The sequence below is a fragment of the Sesamum indicum genome, linkage group LG8 (genome assembly GCF_000512975.1).
Source record: "Sesamum indicum cultivar Zhongzhi No. 13 linkage group LG8, S_indicum_v1.0, whole genome shotgun sequence".
NCBI lineage: Eukaryota > Viridiplantae > Streptophyta > Magnoliopsida > Lamiales > Pedaliaceae > Sesamum > Sesamum indicum.
Window position 1 is genome coordinate 13,412,431 of NC_026152.1, and position 26,512 is coordinate 13,438,942.

General features: G+C 32.0%; 2 protein-coding genes across 3 annotated transcripts; both read right to left on the bottom strand.

Moving 5' to 3' along the window:
• Positions 908 to 3,688, bottom strand: LOC110012411 (inactive leucine-rich repeat receptor-like protein kinase CORYNE). The gene is made up of 2 exons (XM_020695881.1): positions 2,343 to 3,688; positions 908 to 1,802 (listed from the first exon to the last, which is right to left on the bottom strand). The coding sequence occupies exons 1-2, from the start codon at positions 3,218 to 3,220 to the stop codon at positions 1,493 to 1,495; spliced, it is 1,188 nt and encodes a 395-aa protein (XP_020551540.1). The 5' UTR covers positions 3,221 to 3,688; the 3' UTR covers positions 908 to 1,492.
• On the bottom strand, positions 8,879 to 17,354 carry LOC105168690 (ADP-ribosylation factor GTPase-activating protein AGD3; the record flags this gene model as incomplete). 2 transcript variants are annotated; one of them, XM_020695880.1, is given in 18 exon segments in its annotated part: positions 8,879 to 9,451; positions 9,554 to 10,026; positions 10,225 to 10,309; positions 10,420 to 10,565; positions 10,958 to 11,293; positions 11,378 to 11,464; positions 11,608 to 11,832; positions 11,933 to 12,064; positions 12,193 to 12,450; positions 12,527 to 12,622; positions 12,717 to 12,764; positions 12,880 to 12,945; positions 13,505 to 13,549; positions 14,017 to 14,079; positions 14,702 to 14,772; positions 15,509 to 15,609; positions 16,311 to 16,387; positions 17,278 to 17,354. In XM_020695880.1, coding segments are annotated over 18 exon segments (2,501 nt in total), but the record flags the coding sequence as incomplete, so codon positions are not given.

A 26,512-nucleotide genomic window follows, 5' to 3' on the forward strand; every position in this document is an offset into this window, starting at 1 on the left:
ATGAGATTTGATATAATTACGCATAAACCCCCATGATCTGAGAAATTATATGTAATACCTCTAATGTTTGTTTACATCCAACAAATAGATCCATCTGTTAGTAAAATTTATAGATGGAGACAAACGTTAGGGGAACTAAATATAATTTTTCAAACCACAAAAATTTACATATAATTATGCCAAACCTCTAGAGATAACAGCATAAATTTGAGAAATATCGAATAATTTTATAAATTTGGCTTCATCTTGTTCTTAGTTGAAGTATATCTTTTCTATACATGGCTACAAAGATATACAGGGCAATTTTTGTATAGATGTTTCAATTGCAGTATATTTTTCTTCATCTGAAAATTAGCAACTATTCACCCTTGGTTTGTTTTATTCTTTTGTTACGGAAATAAAAAAAATAAAGGTGGAACCCACAAATTCTTTGGCAAAGATTGTGCCTATGTTATGTGTGTCGGCCAGAATTCCTAAAACTGACTTATGAGCACTAAAGATAATGTGCAATAAATTTTGGAGACTTTGATATACGATGGGGATTGGTGTGCACTTCCCAAATTTGATACTACAAAAGAATTTATTAGTCCTTACAACATAATATTACGAAACGACTTAAAAGTTATAGAATCTTAATATGTTTTAGTAATTTTAAACAAAATTAATATGAAAACTTAAATTTTTATCTTAATTAATTAATATTTAGCATAACTTTCTACTGTGAGTAATACTTTGACCTTGTCAACAAGTGTAATAACTAATTATAATTAAGTAGTCGTGCCCTCGTGGTTTATAAATATTTACTATAATTTTTTACTTTCAACTATGATAAAAAATTATATTTTTTACAGAACGAGGCTTATAATATAAAAAAAATCACAAGTAAACTTCCAAGCCAACACCCAACTTATTGAAGACATTAACAAGATCATAGCATATTAACTTTCAAATTTGTAAATCCCTCTTTTTACAAATTCCACCAAAAACTTCAAGATATTACAAACTTACCCAGAAATTCTCTCAATAAGCATCTCTAACAGATATCAAAATTTGAAAATTCCTTGAGGTGATTGTGAGCAATGGGTGAAAATGTGAAAGGACATGAGATCCCAAAATAGCTGTCCACACAAAAACAAAGTAAAGAAAACCCCACCACCATTACCAACTAAAGCACATTAATGCACATGTCTCCCTCCAACCTTCCACACCATTCAAAATTTCAAAGGGAATTCACATCCAACTTCCTCAGCAACAGAACAACTCCATGAACATGTCTTGTATTTCGCTCCAAGCCTACTCCGTCTGTGCATCTTAGACGTGAAGAAACCATACTTCCGGATAGCGACCGTGGCTGGAGCTTATCGGTTGCTTCCCCGGCAAACCTATATGCAATTCTTGTTCCTGTGGTAGCCGGGGGAACAACCAAAAGCTCTTTGTTATGCAGTCTTCAAGAACCGAGAAGATATGAAGGCACCCAGAATCATCATGCACTTCAGAAACTATTGAGTTGAGTGAGCATAGAGGCGAGCTCGTCACTTGAGGGGCGGTCGGCAGGCAAGTCGGATAGGCACACGACGGCGATTCTGACAGCCATTAGCATCTCCTCTTCTTCCATTTCTTCGCCAAGGATACTCTTGTCTAGAGCTTCCCGAGCCTCACCTGCTTGCTGCAGGTGCCGGAGCCATTGCCCCAAACTTCCTCCGCTGGCTGCTTCACTGAAGAATGGATCCAATGGGTCTCTACCGGTTAATAGAATGCCCAGTATCACCCCAAAGCTAAAGACATCACTCTTATCAGTGTACCTGCCAAACATAAAATATACATGAATAAATAAATACACACTTGCACAAATAGAATAAAACATAATTCCAATAATTACCAAAGTTATTGAACGAAGTAACAAAGGATCAAGTAGGGAAAAATTGCCTACAAATGCTGCTAATAAGCCGATATTCTGTATGACTAATCAACACAGAGATCTACCTTAAAGCACCTTTAAATGTCCGAAGTTTGTTATCGAGCATATTCAACCTTCAAGCAACCAAATAAGGAACCAAGCCAATATAATACAAATTTGTGGGAGAAACTTGCAAACCAAAGAAGCCATCACTCTAGAATCAAGTTAAGTGTGATGTTTGAGAAATTAAGTTTGAAGTTGTCCCGCACCATTCATCTTAATAGATTACACATCTATTGGTACCAGTTAATCATCCAAGAAAATGCTGATTCTAAGCATTACAAAAGTTAAACCAGCTACTATGGTATTGTGATTCTTGTTGTGATTGATGTTCTTATTATATACACATAGAACTTTAAAATGAATGGTAATCAGAACTCCATACCGGCAATTCTGGAAGCATTCTGGCGCATTATAGCCAGATGCTGCTCGATGAAAATTGGGAATAATTGTAGCCAATCCACAATCCGCCAACCTCGGCTCAAATTCGGAATCCAAGATTACATTGGAAGGCTTCAAGTTATAGTGCAATCTTCTTGGATCACAAGCGAAATGAAGATAATATAGCCCTTTAATTATCCCAACAGCAATCCGAAGACGGAATTCCCACTTAAGTTCCAACTGATTTTCCCTTACTTTTTTCATTGCATCTTCAAGACTTCCGGTCGGGACGTAATCATAAACCAAAGAGTATCCACCAGATTCACATACATAAGCCCTCAAACTCATCAAATTCCTATGTCTAAGGCCAGCAAGAACCTCAAGTTCTTGCTGTATTTTCCTCTTCATCGCCTTGTTCTGAACCCCGGCGGGGGAAGTACCTGTAAAGGGCTCGAGTCGCTTGACCGCAACGGTAAGGCCATTGTCAAGAACAGCCTTATAGTACTTCCCGCAGGAGCTTGAGCCCAGCAGCTGGGGTTCATTTGAAAGAGCTGATTTAAGTGTCCTGGGAGAAATCTTGGGAGAAAACACAACAGGGCCTTTGAGAATTGGGGTCCTGTTTATGTATTTGACAAAGTATCTGACCAGCAAAGCAAAGAGAAGGGCACAAATCAGCCCTGTCACCACTCCCAAACCTATGCTCAAAACAATCCTCCTGAACCTATTCTTGAAGTGGGGTGTTTCAACTTGAGATGAATTCTCACTTGAGACATGTTTGCTCATTCTATCCAAGCACTCAGCAGCCACGAAATTCAGCCAGAAAATCAACAACACAAACATATTTAACAGGGCTTTACCAAGCACAACTCCTCTGCTCTCCATACAAACCTCAAACCCTTGTCACATATATCAAAGCAGAAAGCAAAACTTGAAGCAACAAAACAGAGCTCTCACCATGCTAAAACCCACCACAAATAGAGCTGAAAACAGGTGATAAACCAAACATAAAACTCTTCAAGGGCTCAAGAATTCACACAAGGAGCAGAGAACTTCAAGCCCTGGGAATAAAGCAGAAACCTGAAAGCAAACCACATTTCCCCAAGAAATGCGAAGAAGCCCACATTCTTGAAGAAAAACCACCAATTTTTAACAGTTTTTGGAGGAATCTTGGAGGCCCAAATGGGCAAAGACTCAAACTTTATCCCAATTCACCAACTGGGAAAATTTGATTGAGATAAAAAAACAGTGCAAGAATCAGACTAAAAATCTTCACATTGAAGAGAAAGGGAAACATTACATCACATATTCCAACTTTTCTGCCTACACTATCCTCTCCCCCACCCCACCCCCACCCCAACCTTTTTTCTCTTACTTTTCTTCCTTCAAACTTAGAACATCACAATTTCTCAAACAAAAAAAAGAACCCACAAAAGTTTGAAGTGAATGAGAAATTGTTCATACAAACGAAGTGTTTGTTAATGTTAGGTGTGAACGCGTGTGCTAGCAAAGTAGTAGAGAAGAAGAAGAAAGAACAGAAATGAGCCCACCCGCTTTAGTCTCTCCACTTCAGTATCTCACTCTTTTTCGATACCCAAACCCCCAAAAAACAAAATTAATAATAATAAAAATAAAACTAATGATGTCTTAATTCAATGATTTATTTTATTTGATGTGAATTTATTATAATTTTATTATTTTTTATTAATATACTGATCAAATTTAATATATTATTTAATTTATAAAAATAAAAAATAATAATTAGGGAGAAAAATAAAAGTTCTAGTCTTAGAGAAAAAATGATGAACAAATTTTCATCAGAAATTTGAAAAGAAAAAAAGGTAAATTACAATTTATTTTTCTGAATTATCATAATTATTTTAATTTTTTATTATTTAAAAAATTATAAATATGTCCTGATATTAACAATTAAAGATAATTACACTCGCCTCCCCTAATATTTTGTATAATTGTATGTAGACTCTTTATAGTTCAAAAAATTCCATCTAATACCCTTGAGGTTTGCAACTATCTAACAAATATTCCATTAATTAATCAAAATTGAATGTTTATTGATATTAATAAAAAAATTGAATGAAATTTAATATTTATTCTTAATTGACTTATTACTGATCAAATAATTTTTTCTTACTAAACTATTCTTATAACAGTGAAAATATATTTCCTCATATGCATTAACTTGTGAAGATGTATAAGGATAATTTGATCATAAAATTTATATAACCTACAATAAATCAATAATAAGTTAACCAGAGGAGTTAAATACGGATTTTTTATCCAATTTTTTTGTTAATATCAATAAATTCGATAATTTTTTACTAACAGAATGACTTATTTGATATATGAAAGTAAACCTCATGGGTATTAAATGTAATTTCTCAAATCACATGAATTCTACATATAATTTTACCAAACTTCAGAAAAGAAGGGTGTAATTATCTTTAATAATTATTTAATAAATACCACCTCGTAACAGTCATTGTGAGAGGTACTTTTAGAAGGTGATTAAAATTTAAAAAAATATTTATACTATTTTAAATTAAAAATTATTCGTAACTTTAATAAATTTTAAGAGAATTCATCGTAATTTGCGTCAAGCAAAAAGAGATAAAAATAAATAAATAAAGGGAGAAAAAGATTTATGGGCGCCTCTTATTAATATTTTTGTACATGGTACAATGATTAGACCTCGGATATTGTTCTTGCCTTCCTCTTACATGTAAAAATTTGAATATTTCACCTATTTTTCCACATTACTATATTGAGAAAGCATTTTTGTTTGTTTATAATATACATGAAATAATTTTATAATAATTAAAATAATAAATCACCAATTACTATATAATTAGACCAACATCCACACTGGTGAGACTCAAAATCTCAAGACTTCTATATACCTCGGAGTTTTGGGACTTAATCTTTTTATAGCTGTTAGATAGTGATATAATAGAATTATTTATCTTAATATTTATTATGATAATTGCATCTACATTTTTCTAATTATGGTTAATTTACATAAATTGTTCATGTCTTTTTAATTAGAAACGTCAATATTATTTATATAAACTACTTATGTTTTTTTAAACACGTACACCTACTAAAAACATCAAGATAATTTACACAAACTATTTTTATTTTTTGAAAAATTACACATACACCGCCATAACGTCTAATTACTTGTAATTTTTGGCTATCAAGGGTAGTTTCTATAATCACACAAAAAATAAGAATAATTTGTATATATAATTAACAGATTCAAGGGTGTAAATGCAATTATCCCTATTTATTATTAATGTATCAAAACAATAGATCATAACATTTTAAACATGAAATTGAAAATAACATGGTTTTAGAAAACTCATACAATATAACAGAACAGTAATAAAATTTATTGTATGCTTTGTAAAGACAAATTACATTGATACTTTTAAAATTAAATTTAATTATATAAGTAATTATTATCTTTTGTAAAATTACAAATACGTAATGTTCCGGAGGCAACCACCTGAAGATCGTCAATGCACCAAATGCCCCCATCTCTTCTATTAATTACAAAATAGGGCAATATCCCTGTCCTTTTATGAGTTATTCCAAATTGACCCTAACCCAACTTAAACTCGAATATGTATGAAATTATGCTCACCCCCCAATCATTTTTTAACATGTGGTTCACGTGAAAATCGTACAATTAAAAAATTTCTATAAATATAAGCCTTTCATACCCCTAAATACAATTTTTTCTTGGGTATTCTATTCTTACAAATCTGAAATTTCTCATATTGACCTCACTAATTTAGGTATAAAAAAATTCTTTAAAATATTTTTTCAATGTAATTCTAACAATTTCTTACATTGTAAGTGGCATATTTAGATAACCAAACTTGACCGAGACTTATTTGAATCCATTGAGTACGGATCTCACCTAAGCAAACCTAACAATTTCAAATATACATGATACATCACACTCCTTAAGGAGGTGCCAAACTCAATTTATTTCATATATACTTGTCTACACTCTAAAAAAATTCAAGATTTAACCATGATTAATTATCTGATTAAAAATAAAATAATCATTAATCAATGGTTGTTGACTGTGGACCGTAGTATCTACGAAAGGGGCTCAAACATTTGTCATGAGTAAATGCCATGACAAATAACTAATTTTTTGTCGAAAGTTTATATTTTTGCATTGATTTTATTTAACCGTAGTCAATACAAATTATTTATTATAATTTTTGGTCCATAGTTATTAAAATTGTAACTAATAGTCATTTTTTTTAATATCGTGAAGAAGGATCGATGCGAATTACGCATTTAATATGTGAATTTTATTATAATTAATATGAGATGTTGACATAATTTGATTTAAATTCCGAGAATATAATTTAGCCCTTGCGTTTTTTTTAACCCTTATCTTCCAAGTAAATTTGCATGAAGGGAATATATATATAGATTTTTTTGGTAATAAAATATTCAAAAGACGTACAGAGAAAAGATAGACAAGATTATATATACTTTTCCCGTGTCGAGAGAGAGAAAAGGGGGTGGGGTTGGGGGTGGGACCCACAAACACGTAGGCAGAAGGATAGCTTAGCTGGTTGTCCCTGTCTGAAGCCGAAAGCGAAACATCGAAACCTGTGCTCAAGGAAGGACAGCCTAATCCCCACCGCACCTGCACGGAAGCTGGTTGTCCCTGTCTGAAGCCGAAAGCGAAACATCGAAGCTTGTGCTCAAGGAAGGACAGCCTAATCCCCACCGCACAATTCCTGCACGGATTTTTCCCACCGTCGATGCCACTGCACGGTAATTTATGCAGAAATGACTTTATGTAATTATTTTTTATAGTTACATTATTACATTATGAAATCAAATTTTTTACATTAATATATTACTAATATAAAAAAAAATATCTATTTTTACTCATAATTAACAATTTATTACGTCGTTACACCAAAATTTAAAATCAATCATAATTATAAATATTTATACAAATATAATTACTTATTTATTTTGAATGATCAACATCATGATTTGATCGTCAATATAACATCATATTTATTCTTCGGTGTCAAACTGCTTGACATGTTTTCAATTGTATATTAATTTTTATTTTATAAAACTTATATTGTATTTATCTATTTATATATGTGCAAATGCTCCGTACTGTGCAACTAATATCATCACACGACAATAAAATAATTACAAAAATTATAATAATAAATTAATATAAAGTAAAATAAATATTAGTGTATTTTTAATTGAAATACGAAGTCACAAGTTATATTTATTTATTTTATATATATAAAAGAAAATGGTGGAAGCGTGTTATGTGGAATAATTTGCTTTTCCTTTTCTCCAAAAGTGTTTTTGCGCTTCTTCCCTTTTTCTCAAATCTCTTTATGCCATTTTTAATCATAATGTTTTTATTTGGGTTCCGTGACGCCACGTGTCCTTAACAACTTATCTGATCATGGTTATTTTTATTTTAGCCCCCATATTTTGAACAATTTTCAAAATCATTCAATTTCTTTTTATATTTTTGTCAATCTCATCCTTCTAACTAGAATTCCAGTCACTTTATATGCAGCAACTAAACAACTACAAAAATATATGCAACTATTATGAAGATGATCATGTTAATCATCATATTTTTAATATGATCAGAAAGTTTTAACTGTAGTAACTGTTGGATTTTTAATATTTACATCGAATTAAATGTTGGATTTTTAACTTTGAATAAAGGACAAAAATAAGTGGGTAGTAACTGTAGTCAAATTAAATTTGTGCCCTATATAATTGCACCACGTAGAAAATAATATATTAAATATTAATTTTTTTATTTATATTTTGAGAATTTAATCAAATTTAATTTCTAAAATAAATAATTAAGTAATATTTATTTTTTGGCCAATCAAATGAAGGCAAGTCTTAGTAAGTACATCAAATCTTTCAAATCAAGCAAGTGCAAATCAATTTGAATTTAGAGATTGTACATCACTCATACTTCAATTAATAAATCTCATTTGTCCATATTATTTGTTGTCTTGTAATCTAGTTTTACATACACGAAATTTTATGTGAACAGAACCCTTGGGAAAAATGAAATATTTTTCAAAAATTAAGGTGGAGTAATAGTAGTGTGATTGTCAAAAATAGTTAAGGTCTCATTTCCTTTGTAATATGAATTATATGCCATTTATGGAAGACTAACATAGGAATTTTGATATTTTTAGATTCCGTTAAATTAAGCTCTCAACAACCTTAATGAGATATACTTGACAAAAATGAAGGACTATTAAGGTGCAGTTGAAAATACATAAATGAGTAACTAATGAAAATTTCATCATATTTCCATACATTAAAAGGAAAAAATCATGTGCTTTTGTTAAACTTAACTATGATCATGTTTGGATCAACTTATAATCTCTTTAAAATGTTACAAATGATTGATAAACTTTCTTTAAAGAAAGGAAAAATGCATGCAACACCTAATCCAAAAGTGTGAAGAATGAAGGTCAGAAATAGATGGGCAAAAGGCAAAAACTCTTGTACTTGAGATTCCAACTAAAAAGAGTATACACCAAAGTTATGCCTCACAGTCACCACCACACACATATCCTATCACTAGGAAACCTAAACCCATCCCATCCCATCCCATTTACATACAACACACAACAAAAACACAACCCTCAACAAATATAAATAATTCTGAAAAATCAACATTATATTACAAGAGTCTCCTCACACCTAAAATCTCCCACCACTTCTCACCATAGGATGAAACATCAAAACTAACACGCACGCATGCACATCCGACTTCAATGTCAACTTACACTTGTAAATGCGTTTCCCAGATTCGCGCTTGGCGTTCTTAATCGGAGAGCAAGCTACCACATGTAATTACACGAGACTTACTCCTGACACCCCAATCGATGACACTGCCTACCTTGCTTCCGTACTTGTATTCTCTAGTGATCTCATCATTCATGTGGCTCCGCCAGTAATCCAAGAACCTCACTGTCATCAAAATTCGTCTCCATGGCAAGCTGAAAAGGGGTTTTACCTTGTTCGTCGACAGCCCGCGGATCGGCTCCCCTGGAGTGCATAAGAAGCTCCATGAATTTGAATATGGATGCAAGTAGAATCACATGAATGACAGATAATTCATCAGATATGTTTCAAAAGTGTCATATTTACCTTGTGAGGAGGAGCTTCGCGAGTGCAGTTTTGCCTTTAATGATACACCGATGAAGAGGAGTCTGTGACCTTGAATCTGTAGAATTTATGTTAGCACCGTATTGCAAAAGAAGCTCTATCATTCCAATATCGGCAGTTTCACAAGCAAGGTGAAGCAACGAGCATCCATCAAGATCGTCGATACTATTATTGCCTTCACTTGTGCTCGCACCCGAAAATCTCTTGTGCAACACCTGGGATTCCGAGCAAGTGGAGTAGGGATCGAGGGCGGTTTGCTCCTGCATCAGCATTACTTTGGCGAGCGTAAGAGAAGAGTTACTAGTTCCTTGTTCATATACAGCATTCACGTCTGTTTCTGAGTTCACAATGAGCCCATAAACGGCCTTCTTGTCGTTGGAACGAACAGCATCCCACATCTGCTGTGCCACCAAATGATTTTCCTTGGGCTTCCGAACAAAAAGTTTCTCTGCATACTGTGGTGGAGAAAAGAGCATATGCACAGTCACGAATCAGAAAGCAAATTTGAAAGTTATCAACAAGCAGACATCACCAAGAGAACAAAACCAGATAGATAACTTTTATACCCAATTTTGGAGACAACTTGGCATTTAAAGAAGACGGTAATGAAAATACAAGTTCAGGGACAAAAATAAGAGCGACAAGACAATTACCTTGGCATGAATAAATTTTTCCTTTATAGAAATTGAATCAGCAGGGTTGGGCTTGCTGAAGTAAAGCATTTGTTGCTTATTTGTCCTGTACAAGCTTCACAGAGAAGGAATAGATAAGTGGCATAGAACAAATTTTCATTGAAATCAACTCAAGTGAGCACATTAAAATTATATAGAACAACAGAGGAGATTTACCCTGATGGGCCAAGATCAACTTGGAATACCCCCTTTGACTGCAGCAATTCCTCCCAGACTGAATTAGCGAAGGTATTGCCTAGAGACTGAAATAGATTTATAACAGATGGCTCCCACACTTTGACGTCAAGAGTCAGTGATCTTACCTGCAGAGACAAGCAACGAAATGAATACAACATATTATAATGAAGCATAACGTTTCAAAAACTATCAATATAGATCACCGTTATCCACCCAAGAAAGACATTGTGAAAGCCACAGATATCTTACCACCTCAACTCCTATCCTGACAAGGACATAGAAATATGGTGTAAAAGAGTAAAGTATATTAAGCTAGCAATGTCCTGATGCTAAGGCGTTATTATTATCCGTGGATGAAGACTAAAGAACTGTTCACGATTACTAGCTATAAGTGCATGTACTTCAACCATTAAGTATGTATTTTCAGCAAGTTCTCCACCAATAAATCATGTACTGGACACTGGTGATACTCATAAGACTAAGAATGTATCAGTAGCACCACCAGTATTTCCTATACCTTAGATATGTGCACACCAAGATTACGGTGGACACCAGAGCACTCGATGCAGACAAGAACGCCCAGATTCAAGGATGCCCAGTCTGGTTCAGGGGCACCACAATCAGAACATTTGTCATTGCCACACACTTTCCGTAATACATCAATTGGCTTCTCGCTCTTTAAACCCATTCTTTGCTGCTGTGAGCTTCTCACTGGACGGTCTATATGCAAAGAGGTAAACCTCTCAGACGTGTATTCTTCAACTGCTCCATGATCATAGTCAGCACTTTCAAATGAACTACTCTCACTGGTGGATCGATGATGACCACTGCCCATTGGACTAGCGGGTAAACACTGAATCAATAATAACAAATTTTCAGTTATTAGAATGTCAGAGAATGAAGATGGCTAAAGTGCAAAACCTCATCGAAAAATTACCCTTTCGGGGGCCTGAGAACTCAGTAATGACGCAATCACCCCTGTAATCTTTTCAATCCAATCCATTTGATCCAGGGCACTCTCCGCCTGCACTGACAAGCAAAAGGGAAAATTTAGCCATGTAAACTATCAACCATCAATGGGCTACCAAATGTATATTTAATAAAGTATACAATGTTGAGATGTCAAGCGGCATACTAAATTGAAATCTGACTGGCAGAACAGCAGACCTGCAATGTGTAGTTCTTTGTTGGTGAGATGATCCGGAAGCAGAACCTTAAATCTGACTGGTCTGCATCAACTTTTATTGTTGACGTCAACAGGTTCACAGTGTGGTGAGCAACAGATTTCTCATCATGCACTCCACCATGATAATGAGAAGACAACCACCGACTGAGCAATCCAGAACCCAATTCAGAACTATTCCTTTGACTAGAAAGTTGTGTGCCAGACCCCTGCAATGAGATGATATTTCATGGGGTTAAAGAGAGACGATCTCTTGAACAGGTTCGACATCTCCTTTTACTACAAAACATGGTTTGAATATCCACTTACCGAAGGTTTGCTGCTTCTTTTGCGATAATAGTACAGCATTCCTCTACTATCAAGAACAAAGAACCTTCTTTTCCAATCACCTCTCAGGTTTGACGACCGTTTTGAAAGATAGCCTTGTCTAATTGTTTGAACCTGAAAAATCTTTAAGGCTTCAGTTTGGTATGCAAAAAAATAAAAATTAAAAAAAAAAAGAAAACAAAAAAGAATCAAAGAACATATAATACAATTCAGCGGTCATCTTAAATGTTATACTCTTTGACCTTTCCTTTTGCAGCAGATTGCATGACTGCCTCTATCATTTTATGGGAACTCCTCCCAATTGCTTGTATTCCGTCTCCATTTGGAGATCCATTTGAACCATTCGAAGACCACCGGCTCTCCCTATCAATCTGTCTCTTATATTCTTGCATCCTCTCGTTAAGAGCTGCCTGCTCATAGTTAGACCTCTCCTTTGATTGTTTGGCATAAGTTGAGACCTGGTTAATATATGGTTCCATCTGATGCAACAGCTCATAACCCTGCATGAAACCCAAAAATTAGAGGAGCCGGAAAATGAAAGCAACATTGAGTATAAGGGTTACCATTTAGCTTTACCTGTTTAAAATAGCGAAGGTGAGCAGCCATTGTTTCACTAACTGCTTCCAAGAACTCAAACCTTTTCTTTGCTTCAACATTGGATAGAGCAGTTACCTGGATGATTAACATTCAAATGGTGAACATGTGTGTTTACAGATCACATTTTGCCAGGAGATAATGACAATAAGAAAGTGGAAATATCACCCACCAAATTAAAGCGTGCCTGCTCAAAAGTTGACCGAGCATGATGAAGCTCCTGGATGCATTCCAGACAACATTAGAAAATGTAGCAAAGTGAGTCAAATGTAGCACAGGAACTCAATATGCACTTTTCATAATTTAGCTTGCTTAGTCCAAATGTCATGTTTTACCTCCTCCAGGACATTTGCTACATCACTTCTTGTGCCCTTCCTTAATGACAAAAACTTCTCACGAGCCTGCAGCAACATCCTACATATTAGAACTAAATACTAGCAGAACACTGGCATGCCACTGACATCACATGGGCAGGAATAGCTAGCATGGCTCAGGTGTAATGGGCTCAGCTAGCAACTATCTCATACTCATCATTTCTTTCAAGTAAATGGTTAGCCTAAATAGCTAGAATTCATTTACACCCATTTATAATTCAATCCAGATCTCCTCACACAACAGATCAGCAGATTAAACTAAGTGTAATTAAAGTGTGGATAAGAAATGTCCAAAATTGCAATAAAGAAATTCTTTTGCCCAACTCCCCAAATGACATTTTATAACAGAATTTCTTTTCATCAAAACAGGGAAACCAACAAGTATCCAAGTAATGTATTCTGGTATTTTAAGCCACTGATATTGTTCCACTCATTCCATAGCTCATAAATGTCATTTATCTGGTTGCAGGCATTGCTAATAAGCAAACCACCCAACTCCAACCCTTCAACCCACAAGGTGCCCAGTCAGAGGCTTAGGTACACTAAACGCAAAAGCAAGAATGGAGGAGCCATAATGAAATATCACCTGGTCATAGAGAAGACTGGCCTTGTCAAAGCGTTTTCTTGCCTCCTGCATACTAATGTCCATTAGTGGAAATTACCAGAAGAAAAAGTAGATAAAGATAATGCATGAAGCATATGCAGGAGACATGTCAAATCCAGAGTGATATATCAATTGAGGAAACACGTAGAAGTAACTAAAAAAAGGTAATCATAAAACAATCTGGGCCTAGAACAGAAATTTGATGCATCAAATGGAATATAGGCGACACGTTTAAGTTGAAGCAGGATGTGATGTATCAATGGACCTAAGAAATAAGACTACCATGGCTTCATTCATCAGGTGGTCCAACAAGAAAATGGCTTATCTAAATAAGGAGATGTCTCAGCAGTTTATATATAATTAACTACAATAGAACTAACATCTCCGAGGTACCGATTACCAATATATGGTGGTTGTAGTTCTTCACATAACTTTTTCGACAAATTTTGATGATGGCACTAATTTAACTGCAAAAGGCTTAAGATATATGGTACCTTGACGTCGTGCAAATCTAAATTCACAAACTGCAGCAAACGCTCATTTAGCATGTGCTCAACCTGAATAGACAAACAAAGCAGCCAATCAATTAGATGTATGGAGTTAATATACATTGCTTGTCATGTGTTTGTCTCAGTTTTACTCGTTTATCGAATCATGCAAGACAGACTAACTGAGCAAAAAAGAATGATTAATATTATAGCTCAGGAGCCTTGTGAGGGAAGAAAAAATAAAAGAAGAAATCTTCTCAACAGTAACCAAAGATGTAAAAAGAATGTTGTTTAACAGTTCTTCTACACAATGTCGCTGCACCGAAACTTTATGCTTAGAGAAAAAAATAAAAACAGAATCAGAAAGACATATAACTAATAAAAAACTTTCTGGAAGGCCATTTAAATGTACATAGAAAGTCAATCAACATTTTAACTTCACATGAAAATAAAATTATCAGCAAGCAAGCATGTGATAAATTTGGTAACAGCTATGATACTGCTAAACTACAAGGGAATAGTAGCAGTCTTGCAGCATTTAAAATACTTTTAAGCTAAAGAAGCATACCAAAAACGTAAAGAAATTTAAAAACCTCTTTCCTTACGCCCCTAATTTCTAAAATAAATAAAACTCTTCTATTGGTCGAAGGACATCAACCAGCCAGAAAAACACAAACCAAAATGGACTTACCTGAGATCGAAGCACTTCTTTATATGTTCCGATTTCCCTCAGTGCAATAGTGAATTTTGTCATGACAGGACCTACAAGTATCAGATTTCAAATTAATACCATCAACTATACTGACAGTAACTCAAACTGCCAATATAAAAGATGAAATTATTCAACCTTTCATCAATAGCATGAGGTAATGAAACTGCGGAATAAGATCAAACCAAAAGATGAGAAGCACTTGGCCAAAACAGAATAAGAAAAGTTTAGAATGCGGACACAACCATAACAATTATCTCCCTCAGGTAGTTAAGCATTTGTAACAATGCTGAAGTTCTAACTTCAATTATCAATGCACACTAACAGTGTCTACTAAGGAGAATTAGCCGATTGAAATCCCACAGTTAAGCATCACTTAAGAATGGAAAAAGAAACTCAAGAAATAAGAACGACCACAACATCTTCCTACAGCTATGACATGATCAGCTACCAATGTTCCATGGACAAGGCATCGTGAATACCAGCCCACACACCAAGAAAACCCATCCTCGTTAAACGTTATTCACCACAAAACTTGTTACAAATACTCAAGCCACTAGGCTTTTGTACATACTGCAACTTAAACAAATAGACTTGTGACAAGAGAAACATGAGGATGTAGCATATACATTTTTTACAACAGAATTGTGACTGCCAAAACACATGTACACAACAGGGGACGACACTAGGAGAAACTAGGTTCTATTGCTGTGTGAACAGAAGTTTCAATCATAAATAATGTGTATCTAAATAACAAAAGAAAGAAACATATAGAACAGTCATTTATACCTCCAAAGGCAACACTAATAGGGTCATTATGCCCCCCACCAAAAGTTTCCAGTGCACTAGCAAAAGCTATGTCTCCATCATATCCCTCACCGAGTCCTTCACTGCAAGCAGACAAGATAGTTGACAGTAAAAGATTATCAGAACCACTGAATCATATAGGATGAATAGGTCCAAGATCAGCAAATTTTCTTTCATTTTCAGCCTCTGAGAAATAGATGAATGTTGTGCTTACTAGAACAGTGAAGCAGTTCCCATTATCTAAAGTCAAAGTTTTATTTCATTAAATGGATGCCACTCCTGTGAACTGTTAGACTACACTAAAACTGCCTTCCACTGCTATTTGGCACCAGAAATCTTAATTAACACCACAAAAAGCTTGTAAAACGATAGAGAATCTTCAGCAACCCCACCACATAGTTTGCTAACTAAAACCAAAATGCACACTTTTGTCAATTCTTTATGGTTTTGTTGTTGACTGAGGTCAATTCCATAATGTGAACTAAACAGCTTTATGGAAACAAAAATTGAATATCATTAGGATAAGTCAGAATAGAGCTTATTGGCTTTGAGTTCAAGCTACCACTAATTACTAAAAGCATTTGAAACTGAATAAAGTAGAGACGTAATCATATTTAACCATATGCTTAAAAAATAAAAAAGCAGGCATAAAGTAGACAGTGGTAATATCTCAAGTAAAAAACTAAGTGTTACATACTAGTGATATCTTTAAACATATAACCATAAAAAATTATATGAAAACATCATGACCACAAAGGCTGAAACAAAACAACTATGTGCTCACGTGTATTTCCGACATCCTTTGTAAAACTTCAGACATCTTTCCCCTAGGGATTCAGAACTTTCCTCCAAGGTCTGTATCTGTTCATACCAACATGGCGTAATTCTTAGAAAGCTACCAAAAAGAATAAACAATGGTAATCAAGCACCAAGAACTAATGTCAAAAGCAGGAAATGGAATCATATTGCAGTTATGTGGATAAACTATCTAAGACCACTTCATAAATTGCCAATAGGATGAGATCAAATATACTGGAGCAATGGATCAGCTGTTAAAGAAAGGCAAAAGTTTCAATAGTTCAATAATTTTAGTTTTTCTTCAAAAGAAGGGTATATCTGCAAATCATTTTCTACCGAATTTTCTAATATGAAGAGTTACAGTTAGTTCAAAATTCAACTGCAAATCCGGATATTTTGACAATCAAGAATGAGAAAACAACAATTCTCAACATCCTCACAAGCAAAATTCCTCAACCACCGATTCTTCTTCGCGCATCACGAATCATAATGGAAACAAATAAAAGTTCACAGTGCCATGAACTTTCCTTATTTTTTTCTTTTTGAACAGGGATGACCAAGAGAAATTGGAAAAAAGAATTGTATATAATTGCACAACCAAACAAGTTTTACTTCATAGTCAAAGTTTGAACTCCTATAGTACTATCATGTTACTATGTTAGGCGGTAATACCTACCAGAAAAGCCAACATTTCTTCAAATAGTATAGAAATGAGCATAATCGAAAATTAAACAGGGAATCAAAGATATCAAAATCTTGGTCTACACACAGTCAACAATTAGTAAAACAATTCAAAACAATCAAAATCACGCAGCTAAACTATTTTTTTATCAGAAAAACAGCAAAGCCAGAGCAAATAAACTTCACTACAATTTTGAGTAGACAGAAAAAAGAAAAGAAAATCAAATCATCGATTCAGCCAAAAAAAAAGAAGAAAAATCCCGGAAACCAACCTGCTTACGGAACATAGGAGAGTCATCAAGCTTAGCAAAATGCATGTTTGCAAGCCCAATAACTCTGCTTCTTTCTCCTGCTCCTTCACTTGACAACTTTCAATTAACATCACACTTCCATTGACTGATAAAAACTCGATCTTTGCCTCTTGAAGCTTAAACCCATCTTCAAAAAACCCTGCATTTCCGGCTCCGATCTCAGACCTCCACTGATCCAACTCCACCTTCAAATCCCAGGTTCAGAAAAAAACAAGAGAGGATACAGAAAAAGGAACTTCTTGTAATGCTTTTTCCTCTTTTTCTTGAAAAATAAAATGTGGTTTTTCTTTTTTCCTCTCCCTTTTCCCTACTTTTTCATTGGAAACTAAAATGGGGCGTAACAACCATAATTCTGTTGGTACAAAACCCTAGAACAGAGGAACCCGAACCCGAACCCTAGGGGAAAGGAAAGTGAAGAAGAGTGAGAGTGGAGGAGACCCAGTGAGAGAGAGATAGAGAGAGAGAGGGTGAGATTGTGTGTTAATGGAGAAGCCTTTGGGAAGTGATGAATGTTTTGTTGAAGAATCAAGAAAAGGTGCCAATTTTAGGGGAGACCCCTTTTTCCTCAACTATTAATTATAATAATAATAATTTCATTCTTTTATCTTAATTTCACTAATTTAGACTGTCATTGTTATTCTTTTTATTTATTTATTTATTTTATTATTATTATTATTATTTACCGGCCATCATAACATACCGTTAGTACGTATATATAATAATTTTTTACATTTTAAAAATATATTATAAAAAATAAATATATAAATCGATATATCACATTTATAAAAAAAACAAACAGTATATAGACACAAGAAAAGAATTAATATAATAGTGTCAAAATCTATAAAATTATTTTTCTTAAAAAATAATAATAATTTTAATTTTTAAAATTATTCAATTAAAATATTTAAAAATTAAATACTATAATCGTGGTTTATAAATGTAGTCGGAACTTTTTTATATTAATATAAATAAAAGAAAATAGAAGTTTAGAAATGGAACCTGAAAATTATTGTTTAAAGAGGTGAGGACAGTGTGTGTGAGAAGAAAGAAAGACAGCAGACAATGGGGCACACTTTTGACACTCACAAATTTCACAAATCTTTTTCCTAGTCTTTTTCTTCTTTTCTTTTTTATAACACAGTTCATCAATACATCATTTTGCATATTTAAATATCAAAACTTAAAATAAATATATTCATATCTAGGATCAAATATTGTGTTCAAATAAAATAAAATTAATAAATTATTATTAAAATAGACCGACGCTTACGTTTTCATATGATTTAAAATTTGAGCCTTTAATCCTACCACTTGAATTCATCGACATTCTTAATGATTTATAGTAAGGTTATCTATTTCTTATCGGCCATTGATTGAGTTCTATACTTTTGGTCCCATATAATTTTTTTAAAAAAAATGAGATATTTCTTAATTTTACGAACAAGTCGTCTTTTTTACTAAAATTCTAAAATGATAATTTAGCTACAAAATGGTGGTACTATATAGCAACTTTAATTTTAATTAGTTGGAGTATTTTAATTTTATGCTAGTTTTCGTATGCGAATTATTTTTTTTTATAATTCGTTGTGTTTTAAATTGTATATTTTCATTGCTTTCTCATATTGTTTGAGTTCAGGAGCGACGAAACATCCATGTCCTCCTCCAACATCTTATTTAAACTAGCAAATAGTATCGACTCAATTTGTGTGTATAATTTTAATTTTATTATAGTTAAATAAAAAATAAAAGGATTAACTTGTTAGAACTACTAAATATTTTACCTTTAAATGTGCATTAGAATTATTGATAAATTATAAGAGGTGATTACTATGTAAAAAAAATAACTACATGTTATCTTAGGGCATTTTATTCAAGCAAAATTTACTGACTGATTGTTGAAATTCCAATTTACTCTAATAACATCAATCCCTCTAACAAATTAACGTGCAAACTTACATTTTAATTAATATTTTTGTTATGATTTAGTTACAATCAAAGTATTTGTCATGATTTTTAACTATAATCAAAATTGTTTTCAACTGTAATTAACATTTTTGCATGGCATGTTGGAAATGACAGCCAATGATTGTGCTTAGCTGTGATTACTTATTATTCATCGTAATTTTTTACTTTTAATTATGATAATTAATTTAGATAAGTCCATAAAATTCCATCAAAGCAAACAATAACGAAGAAGAGATTGACTTCATCTCAACACCACTACTCTTGAACTTTTGAACATGAAAATTAATTTGGGAATTTTTCATGAGTTGATGATTTAGGTTGAGGATGAGAGGTGGATTATGTTTCTTTCTTTTTATTTTATTTTATTTTATTTTATTTACTTCTTGGATTTTTGCAATTGTTTGGCTGAAGTTGTTTCTCTTGCAATGCTAAGGTTGTGGTGGAATGAGACATAGTGTAACAACATTCACATTCTAATTGTCTTTGATGATTGAAGTCCTTGTCTTCCATTCAATGAGAATGTGGGACTCTTTGTCTTTTATATAATACATATATATATATATATATATCTTCAAATTAAGCTTAATTTAAATCAAAAAATTTATACAACTCAGAGGTATAATTCTTTCTGTACTCTTTTACACATAAAAACAAGTCATGATTTGAATAATTCGGAATTAAGGTAGAATTAGACATGCCGAGGTCTCCCCTAACTAAAATACTCTAATGATGAAGTTAGTGAAATAGTGTAGAAGCCGTAAAAGAAATACAAAGAGGTCAATAGGTTGAATATGTAATATTAATAGAGTTGGCGAAGGGATGGTTTCGTGTGGATCCAAGACCCGCCCTAATTTATTTGAGGAAAATTTGAATCTAGACTCAAATTTGTCCGGAATAAACCCCCCTCCCAAAAAAAAAATCATGTAACATTCCATCCGCACCCCGATCCAATTAATTGTTTGGAATTTTTTTTCAAATTTTAGAATATAAATATTTTCTTAAATCAAACTGCGCGACATTATTCATGTGAACCACAAAAAATTGGGAGGTGTTAATACATACTAATAGTTCATCATGTCATTTTCCATTATTGTTGTTTTAAATCTGATTGTCGTTATCAGTAAATATTTTCAAATAAATGAGGTGACTGAAATAGAAAACTCAAAACTTAAAATTCAAGAATTTAGAAAATAATTTAATTATTAATAATAATTGTATTTAAGTCCCAAACCCGTCTCATTTGAAGTAGGGTTCCAATTATTTGAAACCACTGTCATGTCTAGTAACAAAATTGTAAATGAGAAGTGGATCACTACTTACAGATTATATACCAATAATACGAAACCCAACCCAAGCAGCACGCTTCGATTCTGCCACGTGCTGTGTAACCAAGGGCCGGCATTCCAGCCCCCCCCCCCCCAACAAACAAAAGATTCGCATCTCGTTTTCTTTATGGTTATTTCTTATCCCGTCGGAGGGCAATTTGGTAATTTTCTATATTTTACCCCCATCAATAGTTATTCATTATTTTTATATATGTGTAAGAGTTAATTAAATAAATGACGATAAATAATTATAAAAATTGAAGCATAATTAATTAAGTAGCTTTAGTGAGTTGGAATCAGAAGGGTTTGATTAAATAATTGAGAGAGGCATTTTAGTAATTGCACTGGGTATCAGACATGCCTCTGCATACCAAAAGAGATGGATTCTGCAACTCCCAACTTTGATTATTATATTAAATATTTTAATTATATATTAATTAATTAACTAATTAAGAAATGATAGCATTGATTAGTGGACAAGCACTGGATTGATGGAAGAACCGTATCTATCGTTTTTCAAATATTTCTGCAGTCTTAATTCTCAGATCAAATGGAAAAAGGGGTAAAAGAAAATGACAACTTTAAACACAGCAACTATGGCCTTATAGCCATTGTTTACTTTTTGACTACTTGCAATTCCCTTTTTGCTCTTTTTAAATTATCTTTCCACCCTTTTTTCTGTTTTTATAATTTTTATATTCTGTCATTTTTTTTTTGGGTTTAGTGAAACAGTTAAATGTAAAATTATTTCATAAATTACTAACAATAGAGTCTCTAATAAAATTATATAACAAAAACTATCTTAAATTATAAAAAGAAACTATATACTAAAAATGGGATATTCCCTACATTTATAAGGAATACAGTTAAAAAATAATATTAAATCAATATTATTATTTATACTCAAACATTTTACTGTGAAAATTTAAATTACTGACCACTGTTGATTAACATATGACATGGTCTTAGGCGTAGCCAAAGCTTTTGTGCGGGTTCTTGACTATGAATGACACATTTACCAATAATTTCTAGTTATGACTAATATTATGACCTCATTTGCCGAGCTGATAACCATAGCATAATTATGATTATTTTTAACTATAGTAATTTATTATAGCAAAAAACCATATTTCTTTTGGCTGCAGGTGTATGATAGTGGAGTCCCAATTTTTTATTTTTGGGGGTATTATGGATCAATTGTTGGTTAACTTATAATACTAAATTCAATGAAAACTCAGCTTAATTTCTAATTTGTTTATGGAATTACGGTGATCGAGTTGGACAATATTCAGATAAACTTTGGTAAAAGAAACATTCCATAATGTCTAGATTCTTCTACTTCTTCTTCTTCTTCTTTTTTAAATAAATTGGTTATAACTATTTATACAATTACAAAAGAAAACTTTTTATCGTACCAATTTTAAATACTCAAATTTACCCTTTATTTTATATTTTCTTTTAAAAGAATTTGGTTAGATTAGTAATTTTACTATTTTTTTAATAATCTCACAATTATATATATATTTTTTAATTAACTTCCCACTACTCCACATTTCTCTCTCACCTTACTTCTTAACATTTATTACAATTTATAATTATAATTTGTTCTTTTTACATATTTTTTTTATTTTTATCATCTCACACCAAAATTCTTTTTATTGCTCGCGAGAACCGCGTGCGATAGTAACCTATATACCAGTTGTCGAGATCAATTATTAATTATACAAAACGAACAAACAACTACTAGTACAGTAGATAAAAGTAAATGGAGACCCAAATAAAATACCAATTATCAATATCAAATATATATAAATAACCAACAACCTAAACAATTGCTATCAAAATAGACTCGAACCGATTATTTTATGGTCATAAAAATCTTAATTTTACCGACTAAGTTAAGTATTATTTACAGTTAGATTCTTTTATTTAGAGTAAGCGCGACGAATTTATTCATTAAAAATATATATAAGTTTTTAATTTATGTACTTTGCTTTTACATTTTTCCTTAGTTATATTATAGTTTATCCTTATTTTGGGGACTTGTTTTCTTATCCATAACTCTCGAATTTTCATGTCAACAGCTTGTAAGAAAATTTATTTGCCGTATAAAACAAAACAAATTATTAATAACTTCTCAAATAAAATATTAAATGTTTCTTGAAAATCAAAACTCAAATAATATAGATTTGGAATATTGTGTGTATACATTGCATTGTAGTCTGCCATTTTGTAAATATTTCTTTGAAGATATCAATTTATTCATTAGGGTCTAATCTTTATTGATTTACTATTTCTTTTATTCATTTATTAATTATTTCATAAAAAAATATTATTATATCTTGGAACTCCTACTTTTTTTTTTTTTTGGCAAGATCAAATGGATGCTTTAAAATTATATTTAGTTTCTTATCATTTTTATTTATATAAAAGTAAAACTTCGGTATTTTTATCGTTAAAATAAGTTAAAAATCTATCTCAACTTAAGTTTTACTAAAAAAACATTCTTTTAAAAATGCAAAACTTGAATTCATTTTCTCTGGGTATATTTGTCTTGTAAAATTATAATTTATAAAATAAATGTGAGTATCAATTAGGCTTGTCAATTAACGAACAAACTCAGACACGGCCATCTTATTTTTGGATATAATATAGATAAGATTCAAAGAGTATTTTATGGATTGGATTTGGGTAGAGCGCACGTGTAATCATGGATATGGGTTCGAATAAGATAACACCTGCAATGACAGGCATAAATTATCAACGTCATTATAATTTAACCGCAATAAACTTACACTTACAATGGTCAATAAAAACATCGGGTAGACTCTAATTATAATCATCTCATACTTAAGTTAGTGAGGCCAATATAAAAAATAGCTCATAAAAATATTAAACACAGTGAAAAGAATGCAGCACGACATCTAGAAACTCTATATTTATGGAGATGATCAGATTGTAAAACCCAACGTGAATGTTGATCCAAATATGATCAAACATGGAAATGAAGTACATCATCAAGTCGTGTTCGAGTCTGATCAATTAGAAAATACGTGAATTCTTGGAAATTTTGATCAATTTGTAGCATTGGCTGATATTTTAATCGTTTAAGCAGTAGTTTGGGCATCAATCGTTTTATGGAAAAATTGTAATTTTAGTCCTGTAACTTAGGAGTGGCTTTTTTAGTCCTATACAAATTAACTTTTGTAATTTAGTTCTATAATCTTATAATTTTGACAATTTAGTCCGTTCCAGTCAATTTGACCGAAAATTACAATTTACTTGTAATTTTAGTTTTATAAATAAATTCATGAAGGATAAAAATACCAACGCTCCTAAGTTATTAGACTAAAACTATAATTTAATTGGTTCATGTACAAGTCACATGCAATTTTCTTGGCTAAATTGGATGGTAAAGGATGAAAATTGCCAAATTTTAAAGTTGCATGACTAAATTATGAAAATCAATTTGTGCAGGACCAAAATTGCCCCCCACTATAAATTACAAGATTAAAATTGCAATTTTTCCCATCGCTTTATTTACCTTAGTGTGGATGATGATTTATTTTAATAGCAGTTGTTGTTCTGTTATAATATTGTTAGTTACTTATATATTTGACATTAATAATTATTATATTTAATTATTAATAATCGAAAATATTTTCATATAATTATAACCGAATTATTTAGAAATATTAATATTAGTATATGTGTGTATGTACCTACCTCTATTGACCAATTCTAGAGGAAAAAAGGGGGACAAAAAAGGATGGTGAAGATGTATTTATTAATAGGTGGAAAATGAAATGAAGGATGGAGATTGGTTTTGATGTTTGATGAAGAGGATGGATGTGAGTGTGATTAAGCCAAAAGAGACAACAAGTACAACTCAATGCCATAAGTGACAATGATGGAGAGCTTATCAACCAAGTTCCATCATTTTCAATAATATTTATATTTAATACATTTGGATTTTTTTTTTACATTTTTAAAACATATTAAATTTTCTATTACTATTTCAAAAAAAAATACTTTATTTTAATAATCGCGTATAAAATTTTAGATAGAAATATAGAATTGATAATTTCTTAAAATTATTGTCTTTAAAGTTAAACGGGTATTTGTATGAGCTTCTAAAACTTTTAGAAAAAAATTATAAATGTTTGAGAGCTTATAAAATGTTAAAAAATATTTATTTTTTTTTTTTAAAAATGAGCATTTAAAATAAAAATAACAGGATATTAAGAGTTTATACGCTTCTTCCAAAAAAACTGAAAAGTTCTTAATTTATTTTTATAATCTTAATAATATCGTTATTCATACCTTACATGCAACGTAATAATTCGAGAGCTTATTTCCAAAATAAAATCTAATAACATATAAATTTCAAAAACATCTATAAAACGTATCAATTTTCAGACTATTTTAAATAAACATAAAAGAAAACACCACACGTCTATAATTCAAACCCAATACATGGAACAAAAAATTTAAACTCCAAAAACCACTGTTCCGACTCTTTAGGCTAACATTTGAATTAATAAATTTAAAATCTCTAATAATAATAAATTATTTTAAATACTAACATCTGAATTAATTATATTTTGTAGAACATTGACGTATTTTAAATTATGCTAATATAAAGTCATTTATTTTTTTTTTATTTTTTTATAAATCCATTAATTAAAATATAATTTAGAAGAACGGTAAACACCCTCGATGTGGCCTCTAACTTTAAGAAAGGAAGGCATTTTTAGAAAGCGAATTTTTTTATTTGAGGGGGAAAAAATAAAGTAATAAATTAGAAAAAAGTGAAATTCTTATGTTGAAGTTAGCAAAATAATGATGACATTGGAGATTTGCAATATAAGGCACAACAGGCACGTGCTCTGCATCACCTGCCAACCAACAAGCCGATACATACATATATATATATATGTTATAAAATTAAAACTCAAAAATAAAAAAAAATTAAAAAGAATGAAAGATAGAGAGGATTGCAAAGTGCAGTGGAACTGTAAAGCACTGCCCTTTTTTTTTTTAAGGATAATGAGATGGAATGAATGGATATGCGATTGTTTGTAATTTCATCTCATCTCAATATGAAAAAAATGTAATAAGTGTAATATAAAAATATAATAATGATAATTGACGCAACATGTAAAAAAAAAAAATACGTAATACTTATAATTGATCTGATATATTTTTCTGGGACGTAGTACTGTCTGAATTTTATAAAAGAAGGAAGGGGGAATAGAAAAGATAAAGCAAAAGCAGAGACAGATGGAGACACTTCACAACAAATACACAGCAAATATCAGACATGGCAATGCCTTTTCCCTTTCCTTTATTGCACCAAAATGCAACTTAACCATATGACCAAATCAAAATGCCAAACATAAACCCAACAGTGGTTCTTGTCTTCATAGATATCATGTCTCAAGAACTTAAAATTGTCACTTTTCACCAGTACAACTGCTGCTTACCGTAATCACAAACTTCTCCAATGTAAAAACCCACAAGATTATCACACTGTCAATGCTTAACAAGAAAGAAATCCAAACACGGCATCTACGTTCGTGTTTTTTTATTTTTTTTTATGTCGGCTAATTCCGACTGTGCAATGGGATCACAAGATGATACTGAAAGACTGATCCTTTTCACACTTTCTTCATCATCAGTATTCATTTGCTTATGATTCCAAATAAACATGAGACAAGTGCAGATTCCCATGTGTGATTGTAATCTAACCGTGATGAAGTTGATCTAGCTCTTGCTTGACTGGAGGGTAAGATATACGTTCAGTCTTACCATTTGTGAGAAGAAATGATCTAGTATATCATGAAGATGCGTTAACAAGGAAACAAATAGGGGACATAAATTTACTTGCTTTTGATTCCTTA

Bases quoted from the DNA above. Each gene is read 5' to 3' on its own strand.
- LOC110012411 (XM_020695881.1), bottom strand. From the start codon at position 3,220: ATGGAGAGCAGAGGAGTTGTGCTTGGTAAAGCCCTGTTAAATATGTTT. The intron at 1,803-2,342 runs GTATGGAGTTCT...TATGTTTGGCAG, and splicing joins GAATGCTTCCAGAATTGCCG to GTACACTGATAAGAGTGATG.